General features: G+C 47.9%; 1 protein-coding gene across 1 annotated transcript in view; it reads left to right on the forward strand.

Annotated features, from left to right (window-relative positions):
- Rbpms2 (RNA binding protein, mRNA processing factor 2) overlaps positions 1-22,426 on the forward strand; it is a 30,790-nt gene that overhangs the window by 1,092 nt on the left and 7,272 nt on the right. Inside the window, exons 3-6 of the mRNA XM_055596772.1 lie at positions 203-397; positions 20,801-20,878; positions 21,374-21,412; positions 22,284-22,346. Coding sequence (XP_055452747.1) covers positions 203-397; positions 20,801-20,878; positions 21,374-21,412; positions 22,284-22,346 — 375 coding nt within the window. The remainder of the gene's footprint in view (positions 1-202; positions 398-20,800; positions 20,879-21,373; positions 21,413-22,283; positions 22,347-22,426) is intronic.

A 22,426-nucleotide genomic window follows, 5' to 3' on the forward strand; every position in this document is an offset into this window, starting at 1 on the left:
CCCGCGGGCGGGGGCGGGGCGGCCGCAGCTGAGGCCGGTTCCGGCGCCCGCCCCCTCCCCGCGCCCGCCCCCCGGCGGAGCGCACCCGCCGGCCGCAGAGAAAAGCCGGAGGCGGCGGCCGCACGGGCTCCGCTCGGGCCCCGCTGCCTCCCGCACGCGCCCGGCTTCATGTGACCCCCTCCCCCTCTGCCTCTCTCCTCAGCCCGCCGCGGCCGCCGCGCGCCTCCTCGCGAGCCCGCACTCTGCCCCGGGGGCGCACGGCCCGCCGCGCCCCTGCCCGCCTCGGGGGCCCGGGCGTCCCGCTGCCCTCCCGCCTTCCCCCCTCAGCATGAGCAACCTGAAGCCGGACGTCGAGCTGGGCCCCGGCGCGGGCCCCGGCGGCCCCCTGGAGGAGGAGGTGGGTGTGCGGCCGCGGGGCCGGCGCGCGTGAGATGCACGCGGAGGTGGAGGGCCGCGGTTCGCGGCGCCTTCCCGCCGCTGCCCTTCGCCCCGGGGTCCGGCGGGCGGGGGCGGGCGGCCTTGTCTCCCCGCCCTCGGGGCCGGCCGCCATCCGTGCGTCCCCGAGGTGGGCGCGCGGCCCCCGCGCTCGCTGCCCTCGTCCCCCGCGCCGAGGCCGGCGAGCGCGCGTCGCCCGAGGCTCGCCTCCGGAGTGGCCCCGGCCCCCGCCCCGGCGGGAAGAAACTGCCCGCGGGAGGCTGCGCACCCTCCAGCCTTTCCCACCCTGACCCCTCGCCGTGACCTTGGAGGCCCGGCCGGCTCCCCCGCGCTGGGTTCTCGGGAGCTGAGGTCTTAGTGTGCGGCCGGGCTTTCCTCCCTGTCTCGGAACTTGGCCTTCTACGGAGGTGAGCCGGCAATTTAGTTAATTCGAGTCGGGGAAGAGAGAACTTAGAAACACCGAGTATTCCCTGTTCTCGACCTTTGACCTAGTAGCCAAGCCAGGACCCCAGAATGGCCCGGGTGGGACTCATCCAAGGAGAGGTGACATCATCTTGTGCAACCGCCCTATACTGAAAAAAAGGCGGTTGTGAGACCGCGTCAGGGAACCACCAGCGCCTGTCGGTTTCTTGGGCTGGTGAGGACATGCACATGTGAGGGATAAACTTAAAGGTAGCGGTGAATGAGGCTAGGCAGAACTAGTGTGAGGGGGGAGGGGGCAGGCTCCCAGGGAGTTCCTTTTGACGTGTGCTGTGTCACTCTAGGGCTGAGAGACCCTTCCTGCCCCACCCTGGCATGCTCTTGCCCAGGAAACCAAGGGTCAGTTATCCAGCCCTAGCGCCCTTCCCTTGGTCTGGGGTAGAAACCGCAGAGGTCCTAGTGTTTCTTACTGGTTGTGCTATGGGTTGACGCAGAATGGCCCGCTGTTGGGCTGGGCCAGCAAGAGGCCTACCAGCCAGCCTTGGTGCACCAGTGGCACGACATCTTGATAATCTAGGTTTGGATTCTGCTTTGGGGAAGCTGAGAACCTCAAACGATGGAAAGGGAGGACCTGGCATCTCTCTGCTAAGAGCTCTGGAGTGGTGGCTGGTTTTGGCCTCTGCCCTCTTTTGGACCCTAATGCCCGCAGTTCCTAGCTTTGGGGTCCACCGCATCCTGAGCTGCCCGAGTTTTAGAATCTCCCCTGAGAGTTGGGGGTGAGTGATGAGTGTGTGTTTGCTGGTGTGTCTGATCTCTGCTTGTTTTCCGATCCTCTTGTGCTGAAATGGGGGGGGGTGTGCAAGTACTTCCTGAAGCCTGGTGAGGACCCCTGCATCTATAAAAAGGTTGGCCCACAGCAGAGACCTAACACTTAACTGACAAACTGACCATATCCTCAGACCCACTGTTCTGGGTGATGATGAGCGATGCAGCCACACTGAATAAAGTTGGAAAAAAATACATGAGGCCTTGGCTACATTTTAAAATAGCCTTTCTGGGAGAGGGGGCATGATATTAAAAAAATAGTTGCTGCTCTTTCCCCTAAGGAACTTGAGGTAGACTGTAGCCTCAGTTCAGAGAGTCCTGAGTGGTACCTTCAGAGGGACATGGGCTTGAATTTAGTATTTAGCAGATTTCTAGTGTTCAGAAGGTCCTCATTTAGGGAGCACATACACCAAAATTGGAACAGTACAACATAGATTAGCTCCATGAAAGATGACAAAAACTCTTGAAACATTTAACTTTTAAACATAAAATAGAAACGGTGAGGTGCTCACTGGGTGTTTGCTACCAAGCTTGACTACCTGATCCCTGGAGAGAGAGAGAACTGATTTCCTGGAAGCTGTTCCCTAGTCTTGACATGACTTCACTGTGATATAAAACCAAACTAAGAGAATACTGAGGGCTCCTGGTGCCCAGCGTCTGCTCTTGTGAGAACAAGAGTCCCTTTCCTCAGCAGCATTCTGATCATTAACCCAAGAACTAACTCTCAGCTGTCTCTTTCTGGTTGCTTGGCTGGAACTGGTCTCCTTTAGTTTAGATGGTCCCAGGCAGTCAGTTTTATAATCTCTAAGAACCATCATCCAGACTATACTGTTAGCATTGGTGATTGATTAGCTATAACAAGCCTAGGAAAGTAAAAACTGTCTGCCTTTAACACCTCATTTCTTAAGGGTACCAGGTTGAAGGAGAAGGATGTATTTTCTTGGTTCTAGGAGTCGTCTCTGGGTCTACTTACCTTGAACTGCCTTGTACAGTTAGGCTTTCCTACTTGCCTTCTGTTCCCATTGGGGATTCGTATATACTGTGAACCTCAGGTTCCTTCTCTGGAATACAGATAAAAAGGTTGCAGGTTTGTTGGTGTATGAGGAGGATTTGCCTGGCAGTGGTGGTGTGTCTAACGGAATGGCATCACAGTGAAACTAGGAAGTTAGAGGTTAGCCCTCCCTGAGATGATGGCATTCCCGGAGGAATGGCATACATTAAAGGGTGACTCCCAAGACAAGACAGGAGGATTCTAGGTTCAAGGCTAGCTTGGCTGCGTAGTTCCTATTTCAGAAGCACAGCTAAGGAACAGCGTTGTGTGGATTATGAACCTTACAGTTTAATTGGGTAACTACTAGTAGTCTGCTATGTGGAGAAACAGCAAAAGCCACATTATGAAAAGCCTGAGAGGGTGTGAAGTAGGAAAGAAATTGCCATTTTCTTGCACTTGAGGAGATGTGTTAAAAGCCTTGATACATCTTAAAGGCTAAGGAGTACAGCGGGGAATTAAAGGGAGAAGCCAAAGTTCCTGTTTGGTCTAAAGCTGTACCCTTTTCCAGGTGTGTCTTGTTGGAGCACCCTTGATGATGTCACAGACCCTGAAAATCTTGCTTTGATTCCAGTGAATCTCTTGGGTGGCCAGGTAGTTAGTGTCTCTGGAGAGGGAAGTGTGTGTTACTTATTTATTGAGAAGGTCTTGCTATATCGACTAGGGCAGCATGGAATGCTAGGCTGACCTGAAACTATGTAGCTCAGTCACCATGACCTCAGATTCTTGCTCCTCCTGCCCCAGCCTTCTGAATACTGGTTTTATTGCAATACTGTGTACCTGAGATTACAGCTCTGTGCTACTACGTTCAGTGTCATTTAAAACTACTTTATTGGGTATGATTGACACTCATAAAGCTATGTTTATTCAACATGTAATTTGATGAGTTTGGAGACTTGACTATAGTTACTTTTTGTATTTGTTTGGGTGCTAAGGATTAGTCCCAAGGCATCACTCCTGTCAAGCAAATGGTCTGTCACTGAACTGCATCCTAGTCCCTACAGTCATTTGTTTTTAGAGCCTTGCTGACTTGGAACTTGGCCTGCCTCTGCTTCCCAGGTGCTGGGATTAACCTACAGTAATTTTTAATTAGGAAGCACCCTTGGGTCATTGAAGTGTGGCATTTGGGTTCCTAAGTTGAGGGTGTGAGTTTCTAAGACTTAAGTTTGTGTTTGTTTGTTTGTTTGTTTGTTTTTAAGACTGGGTCTCACTATGTAGCCCTGGATAACCTGAAACTTAACCGAGATCCTCCTGCTTCCCCAATTCTGGGATTAAAGTCATGTGCCATCACTCCCAGTTTGTAAAGAAGCTCTTAATCTAATTGTAAACTGTAGAAAGTCAGGAGTTGATAGTAGCCAAGGTCTCTACAACTGAACCTATGGTTGCTACTCTTTCCCATAGTAGCTGGGATAAGAGATGTATCCTCGAAGGATGCCAGGAACCAGGTCCCTGCCACCTCTGAGAAGTTAAAGAGCTTTTACTCCTCCCCTGGGGTGTGGGTGAGTAGGAGGATATTAGGCCTGCAGGGATAGGCTAAGGTTAGTCTAAATGAATGCAAAGGACTTCTAGAGTCCAATGTGTGGCTTGGACAGAGTCCCCTCCTTTTTTAATTTTAATTTTTTTAGTCATGCATAGTCTATGTATATGTCTGTGTGAGTGCAGTGCTCATGTAGGCCAGAAGGAGGCATCAGTTACAGGTGAGTTCTGATGCCTAGTTGAACTTAGGTACCATGCAAGCTAACTGCCTAGCCATCTCTCCAGCCCTTATTTCCCTTTTTCTTTTCTCTGACATCAGAAATATTTTAAAGATGAGTGTGATGGGTCGTGCCTGTAATCCTAGCTATAAGAGATTTAGACAGGAAGACTGTCTTAAATTCAAGCCATCCTGAGCTACACAGGGATTTTAAGCCAGGGAGGGCTACAGAGCAAGAGCCTGTCACAATACATACACCAAAACCAACCAACCAAAGCTGGATGTGGTGTTGAATGCTTCAAATCCCAGCATTTGGGAATAGCAAAAGGGATGGGAGTTCAAGGTCATTAGGTAGTCCCTTTTCTGTTGCTGTGAAGGGACACCCTGGCCAAGGCAATTGTTAGAAAAAAAAAAAAAGAATTTTAATGGGTGTGTGGGGGTTGCTTGCAGTTTAGTCTGTTGTAGTGAGAAGCATGGCAGCAGACACGGTGCTGGAGAAGTATTTGACAGCTGCATCCTGAACTGCAGAGAGACAAACACTGAGCTTGGCATAGGCTTTTAACCGCAAAGTCCACTCAGGGACACATTTCCTCCAGAAGGCCACACCTTCTAATCCTTCCTAATAGTGCCACTTCCTGGTGACTAAGCTCTCCAATATACAAGCCTATGGGGCCATTGTTATTCAAACCACTCCAGTTGGATTGCCCTGGGCTACTTGAAAAAAGGCCGGGCATGGTGTGGTACACACCTTTAATCCCAGCACTTGGAAAGCAGAAGCAAGCTGACCATAGCAAGTTCCAGGCCAACCAGGGCTACATAGAGGAAAACAAAACTACAAAAACAGAACAACCTCCCTACCACCACCAACAGAAACCTACATACATTTGAAAGACCCTTGGCCATCTTGGTGCTTGTAGGCAAGCTTTGCAATATGAAGGAAGGAAGTCCTCTATATCTCTAGGCACTTAGCTGGAAGTATGGCCCAGGCAAGTGGGTCCCGAAGGATTGTGTGAGGAGGGCATTCTCCTCTCTAGGTGTTGCTTCACCCACAAAAGGAGGCTGAGCTGCTAAGAGTAAGCCTGTCTGCAGTGTGTGTCCCGGGCATTGAGTTAAGTATCTGCCTTAATTCCTCCTTTCACAGTGGCACTGTGGAATCCTTACATTTTCCCTTTTACAGAACAGGAAACAGTCTAGAGGTCAGGTTGGTGAGATGGGGTTAAGCAGAAAAAAGTGTCTGTAATCAGTTGCCGTTTTTCCTGGTACTGGTGATCAAATCCCAGGGCTTTGTGCTTGCTATTTAAATATTCTATGTCTGAGGTTCTACCCTTTCAACCTGAGGTAGGGGAAAAAAAGGAAAAGGTTTGGTTTTGAGATAGGGTCCTTGACTTAATAGTACTAGAACTTGCTAAGTAGATCGGGCTGGCCTCAAACTCACAGAGATCTGCCTGCCTCTGCCTCTGGAGTGGTGGAATTAAAGGGTCACCATGGCCAGCTGCAGCCAAAACTTTGAGGGTTGAGTTCTGGGTCATGTCTGTGTCTAGTAGAGGAACCTAGTGATTGAGTCAGGTCGTCTGTTTTGAGCTGGTGGCAACCTAAGACCTGGCAGTGGAAGATGAGACGTCAGCTCCAGCCAAAAGCTTTATTTTATCATACATGTGCAAAAAGCTGTATTTTATTATACATGTTTGGAATTGCCATTGTCTGGGAATAATGGAGATGACTCATTTATTTTAAGTTCTCTACAGGAGTCATAACCCTTAGTCATCCATACATGAGGCTTTCATACCCCATTGCCACAGACCACTGTGAGCATCTTAATTAAAGAAATGAATAGTCTTGCTCTCAAGTGACTACTGCCGTTCTAGAGACATTCTCTTGCGTCTCCTTTATCTCTTCCTTCCCAGTATGTAGGCAGCCTGGTTAGTTTGCTTCTTAGTCAGCTTCTAAATCCCATTCCCTGTTTGAACATGCTGGTTTACCCCCTCGGAAGGTGTTACTAAGTTACATAAGGAGGGCCACAGCATGGGCTGAAGATGGTGCCTTTTCTGTTCTAACCCACTTTTCCCACTGGGTCCTGGACAGATGGAGAGGTAGGGAGAAATCAGTCCCTGGTTCAGGGCTACCCAGAACCAAGCTAAATTGCTGTGTGGTGGCATGACCTGGCAGTTGCTTGGCAGTAGCCACGTTGAACTGCACATCAGCTTGCCATATGAATGCTTATTCACCAGGGAGTAAGTGGAACTCTTTGATAAGATTAGAAAAGGATTAGGAGATACTTGGCCTAATTGGAGGAAGTGTGTCACTGGGGTTTTCAAAAGCCCACATCCATCCCAGTGTTTCTCTCTTTTGTGATCTGTGGATCAGGATGTAGCTCTCCCCTACTGCTCCAGTGCTGTGTGTGTTGCTGTACTTCTGCTATGATAATGGGCTAAACCTCTGAAAATGTAAGCAAGCTCCCAGTGAAATGTTTTCTCTTATAAGAGGTGCCATGGAGCTCAGCAGTTAAGAGCACTGCCTAGTCTTCCGGAGGTCCTGAGTTCAAATCTTCCAGCAGCCATCTTTAATGGGGTCTGCCATGCAGGTCTGCCATACAGAGACAAAACTCATATACATAAATAAATCAAAAGAGTTGCCTGTCTGGTTGTGGTGTCCCTTCACAGCAATAGAAAATGACTAATACACTAAGCTTACAGGCAAGTGATAGATCATGGTCGCTGATCACACAGCTGCAAGAGGAATGGGGGTGGGAGGGTAAGTGGACTTGGGAATGTCCAGGGAGCATGGCCTCTGGTTTGGCCGGGAGCTGCATGGCCATCACATCTGTCTTCAGCATTGGAGACCAACTTTGCACAGCCTGGCGCGTCTTGTCAGCTCCAGTTTTCTAAATGAGGCATAGGTCAGTGCACATGACAAGCTTTGACTGACTGTGTTCATAAAACATGAAGCCTTCTTTCCTCCTGGGGCTAGGAATAGCTCAGAGGATGAAGTCTGAAGCCTTGCTTAGTACCTTACATATGTGTTTCTCCCTTTAGATAACTCGCCTAGCTTGATTGTCCCCAGTCTCTGCCCTTCCCACTCGTATCCGTAGTCAGTGCTCTAGGGTGAATCTTACAGCCTAGAGGGGAAGAACCCCAAACCTTCCAAGCAATATGGACTTTACAGCCCCGCTCTTGGCTACAGGCTGTCTAATCCCTGAGCTGGTTTGTCTATGAAATGGGGGCCCATTCCTGTTTCACCTGCTACATCAAAAGGAGTGTCAAGTTTATAAGCCCGTAGTTGGTTCCTATAGATGAGTATAACAACTACGAAGCGTGGCTCAGAATGCAGCCTCACAGCCAACCTCTGAAGACATGTGATTGGGAGCTGGAGTTTACTGAGTGGTCAAAACAATAGGACAGACACTGAGCCCTGGGACTTTGTGCCCGGTCTGATTCGGTGATAGTGATCAAATGCTGAGGGGTTAGGTGTCATTTGGTCAAGAACACCTGGAAAATCATCTGGCTGGTGTGTGAGGGAGCCAGTGAGCTCCATGCAGGAGGCAGAGGAAGCCTGTCCTCAGCATCGGGCTCCAGGCAGCCTGTGTCTCTGGGTTCACAGCCGCTGCCTACTACTGTGTGCTGCCTGCTCTTTCCCGTGTCCTCGACTAGTGCCTTATAAGTCCTGGGTCTGAAGGCCATGTTGCTACATTCCATCCACCCCGCGTCAAGCAGGCTTCTTTTCCTGGGAAGGGTGAGAGTAACCTGCCGTGCCAAGCCCAAGCCTAGGACCCAAGTAGAATCCTACTTCATCCTGGGTCTCACCAAAGAAAAGCTGGCCACTGAGATCAGAGTGTGGCTACCCTGAGGTTTCTACCTGGCAGCCGCAGCATTGGCCTGGCAGTGACCCACCCCCTTCATAGCCCTGGGCCCAATGTGGCCTGAAGGCACACCGCCGGGCTTTTGCCTTATTCTCAGTTTTGCCTTTTCTGTCCTGTTGTACAAACCCCTTTGCTCACTTGTGGGCAGAAGGAAGCACTGAGGCTTTCAGGAGAGGGATAAAGGACAATACCTGCATCCTCAACTGAGTCGTTTGTTTATGTTTTGAGACAGTCTGTCTGTGTAATCCTGACTGTGCTAGAACTCTGGGTAGACCAGGCTGGCCTCAAACTCAGGGAGATCCACCTGCCTCTTAATCTCCAAGAGTGCTGGTGTTAAAGGTGTGGGCCGCCATGCTTGGCCCTTAACTCTTGAATCTTAATCACCTTCTTTTCCTCCCTCCCTTTCTAAAAGGAGTCTGAGCAGGTGGTTCCTTACGGCTGTGCTTGCTGCTCTGTTTGCAGTGTGTATACGAAGTCTGGTAACGCAAGTTCAGTAGTACATACTGTTAGTGACAGGCTGTACCACTAGCCTACCTTTCAGGGTCTTAGCAACTTCATCTCGTCACCTGCCGACACTGCCAGGTTTGTGCCAGGCCAGATAAAAGGATCCCGCCCGCCTCCCCACTCTCTCAGTCTCTCTCAGATTCTCTTAGTCTCTTTCTCTTGGTTTTCTTGACCACTAGATCTCTCTGCCCCCATGTTTTCTCTACGTCCTTTTCTAGCCTTATGGCTTTGTCCCTGTCTGTCTGCCTGTCTCCATGTCCAATCATCTGCTCCCTGGCTCCTCTCCCTTTCCCCTCCCCCAAATATACTTCCTTATACCAGGTATGTTGCGGGGTCACCTAATCATTATAATAACACATACCTGTTGCCCTAGTTGCCTTGAGAGGCCAGAGACGAGAATCATTGAGACAGCTAGATTCAGTGCCTTGCTGGGAAGAATGGTGACAGACCAGCTAAAAAGGAAAAAGGATAGGAAAAGTTTTGGTTTTTAGAATGTTGCCCTGTGGGAGAACTGCTGTTGCTGAGATAGGAGGGAAGACCTGCAGCCAGCCACTTGTCCTGGTTGGTGATAGGGCCTGATAACTGTTAAAGGCTTTTCTTGGATTTCTAAGTCTGGTTGGCAGTTGCCTTCTGATCAGGAGGGTTAGGGTTAGCCTGAGTTCAGTGTCTTGGTTCTCAGTGGAGTCTCCCTGGTGGTGATCACATCCCAGGATTATGCTGTCATCTTTGTAAGGATGCTGAGTATTTTCATGTCAAGAAAACTTGCTCTGTATGTAGCCTGCAGCCATTGTGCTCTGAGGGGGCTCTGCATCTGTTCTGGCAGTTGACTGACACCTGTCCAGAATCTGTGGAAGACACTGCTGCTCACATAGAGGGTGGAGGTGGCAGTCTTGATTTTTACCTCCCACCTTGTCTATTCACAGGTTCTGATTATGTAGCTGTGGCTGGCTTAGAACTTGCTATGTAGACCATGCTGGCCTGGAACTCAAGATCTACCTGCCCCTTCCTCCCCAGCACTGGAATCAAAGGTGTGTACCACCAGACCCAGCTTTGCACTGTCTTAGAACTCCCAGGCTAGTCTCAAATGCAGGTGTGAGTTACCCTGGCTTCCTGGCTTCTTTCTCCTCTTTTACACCAGTTCTGGTGAGGCTAACCACAGCATCACCCCCAACACCCTAGTGTTCTGCAAGGTATTGTTTCTCCTTGGGTCAAAAGCCTAAAGCAACAGGTCCCTGGGTGCCTACAGCTGCTTTCTGCTGGGGTCTAAGGAGACTGGCATTAGATTAAGGTCTGGAAGTGGGCATTGATTCATGAGCCAGGCCCTTGGGGACCTTAAAGCCACTTTTTACATGTGCAGTGGCTGCCAGCAGCTTACTGGACCCCTGGGTCCTGGTTTTCTCATCTAAAAATACAGTATCTTCCAGCTGAGATATTCTTTATTTAGGTTACTGCTGAGGACTAAGAGTGGGGGAAGGATGTGGGAAGGGCTTACAAGAGTCTTGTTTTTCTCAGTTTGGATTTCCCTCCTCTCCCCTCCCCCTTGCAAGTAGTGTTTTCCATCCAGATGACACTGGGAGCCCTGCCTCCAGCAGTGAGGAGGCGGAACTTGAGCAAGAGTTACTTGAACATTGATGGGGTGGATGGTTTGAGCCGCAGTTGTATCCAGTCTGAATTGTAACTTTTAGAGATGCTAAAAGATTTCTGGAGATAGCTCAGTTGGGGAGCACTTGGCTGGAATGCACAAAGCCTTGGATTCAGTCTTCAGGACTGCAAATAGATGACCACACAAAAACAAAAGAAATTTACAGAATTTTCTTTTGCTTTTTTCTTTTAAAAAAAAATGGCAATTTTTTAGTTTTTACTTACTTGTGTAAGTGTGAGGGGGCTTTTCATAACATGGGGGGTTCATAACAATCAGCTGGGAGTCTCTTGCCTTTCCTTTGTTTCTCTCACTACATAGTCAGGCCAGCTATCCCATAAGTTTCAGGGCCGCTTTCCTGGGTTCTGGAAGTAAATTTGGATGACTAGGCATATGCACTAGCACTTTTAACCACTGAACCTTTTTCTAGGCCTTCTTTCCTTCCTTCCTTTCTTTTCATTCTTGATTTTTTAAAAAAATATTTATTTATACAGTATTCTGTCTGCATGTTCACCTCCATGCTGGAAGAGGCCACCAAATTTCATTATAGATGGTTGTGAGTCACCACATGGCTGCTGGGAATTGAACTCAGGACCTCTGGAAGAGCAGCTAGTGCCTTTAACCTCTGAGCCATCTCTCTACTCCCACCCCCACCCCAATTCTTAATTCTTGAGACAGGGTCTCATTGTAGTCCAGACTGGCCTAGAACTCAGAGAGATCCTCCTGCCTCTGCCTCCCAAGTACTGAGATTTCCAGAGTAGTGGCACAGGCCTGCTAGTCTCTTTTTTTTTTTTTCTTGACTTTCTTGAGTCAGTGTTTTAGTCTGTGGTCCAGGCCCACAACTTTCCCACTTAAGCCTCTTGTATACCACCACACCCAGCTCAAGATTCAGTTTTCAGAATTACTTTTAGCAGGTGTGATGGCACAAATCTGTAATTTCAGCACTAAGGAGGTGGAGACAGAAGGACCAGGAGTTCAGGGTCATCCTCATCTACATAACAAATTTGAGGCCAGCCTGGGCTATATGAGAATTATATAAAATTATATGTACATACTTATGTACATGCATACACACACAGAGAGGGTCTCTCTACATAGTAATTCAGTATGTGTATATATAAATTTTATCTCTACTGTGCCCAAAGTCAAAGTTTTCCTGTGCATACAATCTCCCTGAGTCCCGTCCAGGTGGCAAGGGTTTCTGCTGGGCAGGTTGCTGCCTTCAGTGGGTTGGTAAGGTTTCTGAGGTTCAGGGAAGAAGGCTCTATATAGCAATCCCTTGAGTCCCTGGCTCCTGTCTTGGCTTTCCTGTGGTGGGGTTTGAGGAAGGCTGTGGTTGTCCTTCAGAGTTAAAGGGGTGAGAGAATTTAATGGCCATGGGTGTCACATTGTTTTTGGAAGTGGTGTTTACCCTTTCAATTGATAATAAAATGTGGCATTTATGGATCCCATTTTCTTAGCCACAGTAATTGAGTAGCAAGTGCTTAATGATAGGTATAAAGGAGGTGTTTGTGGGGTGTGAAAAATTGTGTAGAAAAGAAACTGTACATGGTGGTACAGTTGGGAGGTGCGGGCAGGAGTTTGCTGTTATCTTCAAGTACATGGGGGAGGTGGAAGCCAGTTTGGAGTCCATGGGACCCTGTCTCAGAAAACAAAAACAGAGCTAAGGCTGGCATATTTTTTTCCCAATCCTGAAGCTTCAATGTCAGTTCTGTTCCTCTTTTACAGAGGAGGAACAGACCTAGTGAGCAACTAGGTCCCCGTCCTATTTTTGAGTATAGGTTCTCCAATGAAGAGGACCTCCCTCTCCCCACCTCCCCTTTAAGGACCCTTTTGTGAGCTCCTGAGAGAAGGGAAGTCTGAGTAGCTGCTGTTTGAACCATGGCCTTTAGGCTGCTTCCTGTATCTGCCTGGCTGATAGAAAAGGCCATGCCTTACCTGGAAGCTGGTTTTATACAAGCTGAATTTATGCTGTTAGGCAGGCGGTGTGTGTGTGTGTTGGGGGTGGATCAGTGTCAGTATTTTACTGAAAGCTTATTTCATCGTATTTTGGTTTTGTTTTTGAGACAGGGTTTCTCTGTCTGTGTAGCCTTGGCTGTCTTGGAACCGACTATGTAGACCAGGCTGTCCTTGAACTCAAGATCCACCTGCCTCTGCCTCTGCCTCTGCCTCTGGAGTCCTGGGATTAAAGGCATATGACACCACCTCCTGCCTCTTTTCCTTTTAAAAAGATTTACTTATGTATATGTATGGGTGTTTTGTCTGCATATACATTTGCACACCAGACTGGGACTACAGCTATATAGACAATAGTGAGCCACCATGTAGGTATTGTGAATTGAACTCAGGACCTTTGGAAGAACAGCCAGTGTTCTTAACTTCAGAGCCATCTCTAGCCAACAGCTGTGAGTTTGTTTGAAGAAAGATCTTCATTAGGTGTGAGTGGGCTTATTAGAGCACTTCTGGTTTTCTTCAGAAAGTGATCCATAGCCAGACCTGGTGATGCACATCTATAATCCAGAGTTTAGGAAGTGGAGGCAGAAGAATCAGAATTTAAGGCCAGACTAAGATGTATGACGCTCTGTCTCAAATCAATCAATCAATCAATCAATCAATCAATCAATCTTGACTTCTGGCCAAAAGTCAAAAAAGACACCTTCTGGGCCTGGTTCCCCTGTGCCATGGCATTAGACAGTGTGGTCAAGAATCTCCTTTTACGGGCATGGTGATGCATGCCTTTAATCACAGCACTCTGGAGGCAGAGGCAGGCAGATCTCTGAGTTGGAATCCAGCCTGATCTACAGAGCTAGATCCAGGTCAGCCAGGGCTACACAGAAACCCTGTTTAAAACAAAACAAAAACCTCCCTTTACATCTGTGTAGCTGGAGAGGGATAGTTTCCACCCTGAGGATCTTAAGATGGGAACTGCCCTGATTCCCGTATACACTATGTATATTGAGAGTGAGGCTAGCACTGGCTGGAAAGAAAGACCTAAGAGTACACAGGCCCTTCTCTCTGAGGGACAGTAAAGGCCTAGAGAGGCCCAAGAAATTGGGCATCAAACCACAGCCTGTTATGTGGACTTCGCAGGTGGAAGCTGGACTTCACTCACTGCCACCCTCCCAGGGTCTGTAGAGCAAAGATACATGGTAAGGCTTTGGGAGTCCTGGGGTGTATGAGCTGGAGTAACGTTCTGGGGGGTGCTGGTCCTTTCCCCCTAGACAGGCCTGGACTCAGCTGGGACCTCTAGAAAGTCTGTTCTGCTTGTGGCTATTGTAGAGGCTGTGTAGCCTTGTCTCTGGTGTCTTGTATGGGAACATCGCCCTGAGCAGGTTCCACTAGGAGAGTTGTTTCTTGACATGCACTATGTAAGGGTTCTCCATCCCTCTCTCTCTAATCACCCCTCCACCACTGCAAGCCTACGTTTTAGCTGTACCGAGGGTGTGACCTTGGACCTAGTTGTGTCTGCTCTTACTTGCCCTGAAGGTGTCTTGTCAAAGTGATGTAGTTGCTCTTTACCTTTCAGTACAGAAAGGAGACCATCCTTGAGTTGTGTTGCTGCTTCTCTGGAAGAGATGTGTGGGAGAGAGTCCCAAGAAAACAAGTGTGGACCCTTCTGCCTTCCCCAGAGATTGTCTGAACCACCGCTTATGCCTTCTTCAAATAACGTGAAGGGGTGTGTGTGTGTGTGTGTGCACTTGTCATCAGCCTATGGAATAGGTAGGCCATGAGTTCTTTGGTGTAGGCATACTTTTTTAAAAAACTTTTATTTATTTACATTTCTTATATCTTCTCCTTCTTCCACCTTAGTCCCTTCCAACACCCTAACACCAGGTAGGAGAGAAAGGGTTAGTGGGAGAAGAGTCGCAGTTCTCTTAGCTGCTTCCTGCTGGTCAGGGTCGTTGGGTTCCTTGGAGCCAGTCCAATCATCGTTTCAGGTCTTCAGCTTGTCTCACAACAGCAACCAGGAGCAGCTAGGGGGGAGCAGGAGCCTCCTTGTTCTTTCTTGACCCCGCACTCTGGGCTCTGGCATTTATTCTCTCTTCAGAGTCCTCAGATTTAAACTATCTACAGCTGGCAGAGAGCTCAAGCAAATAGTCTGCTGCTGTGGACCATCTGAATCAGTCCCACATCCCACACCTGGGACCAAAACAAAAACATGTTTATATCCACAACATTTTCCCCCTTTCTGTTTTTAAAAAAGACTTTTCTTTTAAGATAAACAAAACTTTCTGTTGCTTTCTTAAAAGGAGATAATCAAGGAACCACACACTTTTGGATCAACAATTTCTTATATAACCTGATGATGTTTGGCTGCTCTTGTCTGGGTTGGCTCATACTTTTTGCTGTTGAGCCTCCAGCTAGGTTTCTAATGGCCAGAAATTACCTAGCCAGTCTTGCAGAGAACCCAGTACTGCCAGGAATGGCTCATTCACTTCTCTGGCAAGAACCTACCATATTTCTGAGTTACACACTGGCCATTTTAAGCTCTGAGGGAGCACTGAGCAGTTCAATATCTAAAACTTTTGGTGGCTACCGGGAAAACTAATGTTGTTAATCTCTTAACCTGAAGCTGGTCCTCTGGCAGCTTGTTTGCTCAAGATTAACCTGTTTTCTTGAAACAGGTTAATTTTTGCCTTTAACCTTTTCTGCCTGTACAGCCTTCTCTTCCAGCTCCCCAGCCTGTCCAGAGGCTGTGGGAGCTTGACACCAGAAGTGTGTGGAACAGGGCTGGGCAGCAGTTGTAGAGAATTCCAGCCCTTGGTTACCAGGTATTCTCCCTTTACCAATGACACTTTTTGCTTTCCAAGTATTGATCTTTTTCTGGTGTGACATCAACCAGCTGTTGGTGCTGGATTCTGGTCTGCCTCTCCTGATGGCCCAGTTACCCAGAGGCTGGCCCGAGAAAGTATGATTGGAGGAATATGTCCCTTGCTAGCCTGAGATGCAAGACTTCGGTTCGGCTGCGTGTCCTGAAGTATCCAAACTGTGTCATCAGCAGCTATGTTGCCACACTTGTTTTCCTCTTATCTGTTCAATGAGAGAATTGAACTAATGATTTCTTTGGTGTTTTTAACCTGAAGTATTTATTGCTTCCTCTGGGGAAGAGAGAAGCTAAAGATTCCAGTGACTGCCTAAGGTCATCTTACCCACATTGCCAGCTCTAGACTGACCTGGACCTGATCTAGCCTCACTAGAAAACCTTTATAGCTCTTGGTAGCTGACAGGTAAGAGTTTGTGGAGGTAAATTATTTTATGCCCTTTGTTGAGCTATGTAGGCATTGAGTAAGGAGAGCTTTTGGTCTTGGAGGTCAATGGTATCTGTGTCGTGGATCAAAACATTCAGAAAGATACTGCAGTTTCCCTAGGCCAAAGCCTAGTGTCATTTTGCCTTGCCTGGGCCATGTCTGGTCTCTGGGTAAGTTTCTTTAGAGGATCTGAATATGGAGGAGGATCTTGAGTGACAGGGCCTGCCTAGATACTTTGAAAGGTGGACAAGTGTTGAGGCTTCTCTTGTCTCTAACGCTTTGTTGTAGTTGGCATGCCAGAACAGCTCAGAGCAAGGCAAGACAAGGCTGCCAAGGGCCATGGCAGGACCATGGCAGGACTTCAGGGGAAGGAATGGGCAGTGAGGAAACCCAGCCTAAAGGATGGATGCTGTCTTGTTAATGAATGAGAAAGGGACAGGGTGAGAGGTGGGGACCTGGAGTTCATGGGCCTGTGTGGGGTCTCATGGTAGAAGCAGGCCACTGGTGGTTCCAGACCCCCTCTTTTTTTGTGTGCTGCTAGCTAGCCCTTTGAGCACATACCTCCCTCTACCTGTAGTTTGCTGGTTTCTGATTTTTCTTTTGTCTTCACTTTGGCTTTCCTATCATCTGGAGTAAAAAGTTTGGAAAGGGAGATACAGCAATGGGCTAATAACACAACTGCCCAAGTTGATTGCTCATGGGTTTCACTCAGCTCTGTTTCTTGGTGAACGAAGTTGCTTGCCTTATAGAAGTTAGCAAAGCTGGTTGTGGCGGTGCATACCTAAAATCCCGATCCCTGGGGAACTGACACTGGAGTGTTGCTGTGAGCTTGAAACCTAGCTGGGCAACACAGTCAATTCAAGATCATCCCTAGATACATATTTAAACCCTGTTTGAAGAAAACCAATGACAAGGGCTGGTGGTGGAGCATGCCTTTAATCCCAGCACTTAGGAGGTAGAGGCAGGCAGATCTCTGTGAGTTGGAGGCCAGCCTGGTCTAGAGTGAGTTCTAGGACTACACAGAGAAACCTTGTCTTGAAAAAACAGACGACAGAAAAGAAAAACCAAAGACAAGTTATTGATCCTTTCTCATCTTACTGTTCTTCTCTTAACAAGGGTGACAGAAGAATGTAATTGTCTGGGGTCGAGTGTCTATGTCAGACACTTCTGTGACTTGATTAGACTTCTTGTGACTTCTGCAAAGGGCCTGTGGCCTACAGATGGGACCACTCACCTAAAGCATAACTGCTTTGTTTCTGTCAGGGTAGTCAGGGACATGCTGGGAACCATGCTGTAGCCTTTGAGGAGGTTTGGAAACCAGAGTAAACTGGCCATGTGGCCCAGAGAGAAGGCTGGAAAGGAGGATCTTCTGAGTTGGAGATGAGGAAAGATCCCCCAGCTCATGCCCCACTCCCACACTGAGCAGGAAACATTGTGCTGAGAACTTGCTATTTAAGGGGCCTCTGGGGAGGTCTGGCCAGAACCATTTGAGGGAGGGATTAAAATTAGCCTGGGCTGAGATGTACAGGCTCTGGGAGAGGGCTGAGGCGGAAGTTTCTGGCTGCTCAGGGGAGAAAGACAAGATGACTTCTGGGGTCCCCTGGGCAGGCAGCTTGCACTTGAAGTCCCATCTGCTGGGATACACCCTGAGCTACACTGAGGGTCCTTTCTTGGTGCTCCAAAGCAGGTGTCTTCTATGCCAGGCTGTGTGTCAGAGAAACTCAGATTTTGAGTCAGTGGTCTTCTGTGTGACCTTAGGTGAATTCTTTGTACCTGATTGTCCTGTGGACCAGGCTGGCCTCAAACTCTAAGAGAACCTCCCACCTCTGCCTCCTGGGTGCAGGATTAAAGGTGTGCACCGCCACCATCTGACATTTGTACACTTTAAGCCTTGCCAGCAAAAGGCAGAAAGGCTCCAAAATCAAAGAGCACAAGTTAACCCAGCCAGGAGCCTCAGCTGTTTCCCAAAGGAGCTGCCAAGAACAGGGCAAAGGGGGCACTGTAGGGGTCCAGAGCTCTGAGGCCTGGGAAATGTAAACAGCTGTCTCCCAGGTAAAAAAAATTGTAATGATATATAAAAGAATGAAGATATTTATTATATGGAGTTGGAGAAAGATACAGAAACAGAGATAGAGATAAAGAGAGATGGGCATAGAGGGGGTGCCCAAGACACAGAAGAGGGAGAGAAACCAGAGCAGACAGCATGCAGTGATGGGCTGGTCCTTTCTATCTGGAGTGCAGCTAGAGCACACCTGGCAGCACAGGTGATTGCATCAGGTTGCTCGGCAACCTAGGAGTGGGCCAGTCATTGGCTTGTGAACAAACATTACTCCTCTCATGCCCTCTTCTTTTCTCCGTAGGTGTGTGTATAAACACACATACCACAAGAATAATTCAAAATAAATAAATGAAGGAACGAATAAAAGATGCTTTTTTTTTTTTTTTAATACATCTAAACCAGAAGACTGGGTGGGCAAGATGGCTCAGCTTCTCCCTCTGGGACCCAAATAGTGGAGGGAGAAAACTGACTCCTAGTTGTTCTTTGACCTACATACATATGTACATACACACACATCAAAAAAAAAAAAAATTAAAAACTGTAGGCAGGGCATGGTAGCTCACGCTTAATCTCTGAGTTCAAGGCAAGGCTGGCTTACAAAGTGTAGGGTGGACAGGGCTGCACAGAGAAGCCCCATCTTAAAAGAAGACAAAACGGAAAAAAAGCCTGTAGTAAGCTAGAAGAGTTCCTCTTCCCACCACAGCCGTAGGGACGTGCCCGCCTCAACATGAGGTGCCCACACCATTTGCATGGCACTTGCTCCCTGTAATCCCAGTATCTGGGAGACAAAGGTGAAAGGATTGGAAGTTAAAGACTAACCTGGGCATTTTAGCAAGATGCTGTCTCAAACGAAAACATTTCTTAAAAGGCTAGAAATTGGCTGGGCATGGTGGCAAATTCCAGTATCAAGGAGGCAGAAGCAGGAGGATCTCTGTGAGTTCAAAGCCAACTTGGTGTACATAGGGAATTCGTGAACAGCCAGGGCTCTCTGTAAAGAGAACCTGTCTGAAAACAAACAAACACACACACAAAACTAAGAATTATAGCTCAATGGTAAAGTGCCTGCCTATTCTGTACAGGGTTTTAGTACCACAAAAACAAATAAATAAAACAGAAATAGAAGTTAGGTAAGGTAAACAGTTCTACCGATTCTCTCAAGCACCCTACCTGCGGTTCAGGAGGCAGGCCCTTCCCAGAAGCTGGTATTTAGCTCTGATTCCATTACTAAAGGGTAACCATGAGGAGGGCACTCATTACAGCGTCAAACCCTCTTTCGGGAACTTGGCAAGATTTCACTTTTTAAGACTCAACATACACGGGCCTGGGGAAGCAGTGGGCAAAACATTTTGCCTTGCATACTTGAGTACCAAAATTAGGATTCCCAGAATCCACATAAAAAGCCAGGTCAGGGGTTGGGGAAATATCACAGTGGTTAAAAGCACTGTATGTGCTTCCAGAGGACCTGAGTTCAGTTCCTAGCACTCACATGGTGGCTCAAAAACTTCTGTGTCTCTGCTTCTAGAGGGTGCAACGCCCTATATTTGCTCTCCAGGGATGCCTGGCAGCAGGCATGCACGTGGTACATGTATGCTATACTCAGGCAGAACCCCCGTACACATACAAAGTTTAAAAACTCCAGGTGGTGCATTCCTTTAGTACCAGCATTTGGGAGGCCGAGGCAGGCAAATTGGTGAGTTTGAGGCTAGCTTAATCTACGTATAGAGTTCCAGGACAGCCAGGGCTACCTAGAGAATCCTCCTGCCAGCCTTTAATCCCATTTCAATAATTGTTTTATTTTCAGCTTGTTACCTGTTCCCATATGCAGTAAATTGTAGTTTGTTTGTTTGTTTTGGGACAAAGCCTCTTGTAGCTGAGGCTGGCCTCAAGCTCACTGTTGCCAAGGGTGACCTTGAACTCCTGATCCTGTTGACTCTACCTCCCAGGTTTTGGGATTACATATGAGTGCCAGCATACCCAGCTCAGTAAACTTGGTATGGTTTTTCATTTTTTGAGAGAAGATTTCCCTGTGTAGTCCTAACTGTCCTTGAACTCAGAAGTCTTCCTGCCTCTGCTTTCCAGTGGTGGGACTAAAGGTGTGTGCCTCCACACCCAGCTAAGTTTAGTAAATTTTTAATAGTATTTACTAAGAGCTGCCTAGGTTTAGAGACAAGATTACAACTCATCCCCAGCTACTCTGGAGTCTAGTGTAGAAAACAAAAGCAACAAGGAAGTAGCAGCCCTCCTCAGCCCACCCCCACCTGCTCTCCAGAGCACAAGAAAAAAAGTCCTTGTGTGTCTTTGACTCTCCAAACCAGAGTTTTCCCACCAAGGACTTAGGAGTATCTTCTAGCAAAATAAAAGTTTATTTATTTGTGCATGTGTATGTCATGTCACATCTGTGAATCTGTGTCCATGCGTGGTGACCAGAAGAGGGCATTAGTGTCCTCTTCTATCATGTTCTGCTTATTTCCTGACTCTAAGCTAGAAGCTAGCCAGTTCCAGTATCCTCCTATCTCCATACTTCTCAGAGCTATAGTTGCAGGTGCTCTTGGGCTGTCCAGCTCAATATGTGGGTACTCAAATCCAAACTCTGTATACATTGTTCTGTCTTCGAGGATGCCTGCGTGCCAGAAGAGGGCACCAGATCTCATTATAGATGGTTATGAGCCACTATGTAGTTGCTGGGAATTGAACTCAGGACCTTTGGAAAAAGAGCTAGTGCTCTTAACCTCTGAGACATCTTTCTAGCCCTAAACCATAACATTTTTACGTGCTCATTTATGTAGTGAGGTACTCTCCCTCTCGGGTGGGGCGGGATGGGATGGTGCTCTTTCTTCGGTCTGGGAAAGGGTAGTACATTTACGAACAGGGGCTCTTCTGCCTTGCCTCTGTTGTCTGTAGATACGCTCAGAGGGGTTGCATGAAGCTTAAAGGACGCTTTCACACATTCAAAGCTATGAAACTGCATGTGTAAAGGAGGCGTGGGATATATTCAGTTTCCCTGTAAGCCCTGCCTCATGAATAAACAACCATGTCCTTCTTGTCCATCCTGACCCTGACCACTGTCTCCAGGTCCGGACACTGTTTGTCAGCGGCCTCCCTGTGGATATTAAACCTAGAGAACTCTACCTGCTCTTCCGGCCGTTCAAGGTGAGTCAGGATCCAGGAGCCCCCAGAGCCCAGCAACAGGGCTAAGCAGCAAGAATGAATCTCTGATGTATCAGGAACTGAGGTCACAGATCCGGCTCCATCTTTGACGGTTCTGCTGAATCTTGTCTTCTGCCAGTTTCTCGGCCCTGCCGAACCTCTACTTACCCATCTGTAAAGTGGAGACGGTGAGGAATTCTTGAGACTCAGTGCAGCCTTTTATTTTTTATTTTTGAAGCTGAGGAAACCGGATAAGGCGCTTGTTCTGGAATGACAAGTTAGTAGAGGCTCAGGAGATGTGCTGGGTTCTGCTCTACCTTGTGACTCAGAACACAAAGGCAGCAGGAACTCGTCCTCGTCAGTGTGGGGGTTGCTGTAGGAAGACTGTGAGAATGCCTCTGGGGATCACTGAGGGAAGCCAAGGTTGATGGGGGAGACAGTGCTGGGTTAGCTCAGTAACAGCTTCTGACCGCCTGAAATGGCCACCTCTCTCCACAGGGCTATGAAGGATCCCTGATCAAGCTCACCTCAAGACAGGTAATTTCTCTTCTAGGCTTTTCCTCCTAAGCCCTGGCTAATGTGCTGGCATGAATTGAAACTTTTTTCCTACTATTTGAAGACAGAGAACCCCTTCTTACCGTCTTGATTCTGTCTTAGCAGGACAGCCTCCATAGCTCTCTCCTCTTCTAGGCAGCTAGGCCTTGTCAGCCTCTGTCCTTTCTGTCTGGCTCTGGCATTCTGGAACCACAGATGGCCTGGACCCAATGGCTAAAGACCCTGCTGCCTTTGTGTTCTGAATCACTGGCTAAAGACAGTAGAGATAGATAATAGCTGGGCTCTGACCTCATGCAGGATACCAGAGCCCAGAGTCTTCAGAGGCCACTGGGAGTCTGAAGTTAGAAGTTTTTAATCTTATCTGCGTGCATTTACAAAGGCTTCTGGGGTTGTGGTTACAGCTTGATAGTGGAGCATTTGCCTAACATGTGACAGACCTAGTTTAGTCCTTGGTGCTGCTTAAATTTAAATAAATAGATGTAAGCGCCCTACAGAAAAGGTGATATTTAATGTGGTCCATGGGACCATGCTGTGGTGGTATCATTCTATACATAGTGTCATACTCAGAAGGAGGACTTGACTTAGATGCTTGTGAGTCTTCCAGACATTCTTTAGGGAGGTTGTAGGCAAGAGCTTTATTTCTTCTGTATTCTCTAACAGCAGGTCAAATACTGTTTCTAATTAGGTCACTTAAGTTTTTTGTTTGTTTGTTTTTTTAATGTTTATGGTATTGGAGGTTGTGTCTGGGGGTGTCAACAGAAGGCCTTGAACATACTAGGCAAGTGCTAGACCTGGGGTGCAGAGAGGTAACGCAGGGAGAGATGGAAAGCTGTTCTCTCTTTCTTCCTACTAGCCTGTTGGTTTTGTGATATTTGACAGCCGAGCAGGAGCAGAAGCAGCCAAAAATGCATTAAATGTGAGTAACAGAGTACATGCCTTTCTCTGACCCGCAGACCTCTGAAGCAGTGATTGTCCCTGTTCTGTCCACTGCAAATC

This window comes from Psammomys obesus, unplaced genomic scaffold (genome assembly GCF_907164565.1).
Source record: "Psammomys obesus unplaced genomic scaffold, mPsaObe1.curated_primary_1811, whole genome shotgun sequence".
NCBI classification, from domain to species: Eukaryota; Metazoa; Chordata; class Mammalia; order Rodentia; family Muridae; genus Psammomys; species Psammomys obesus.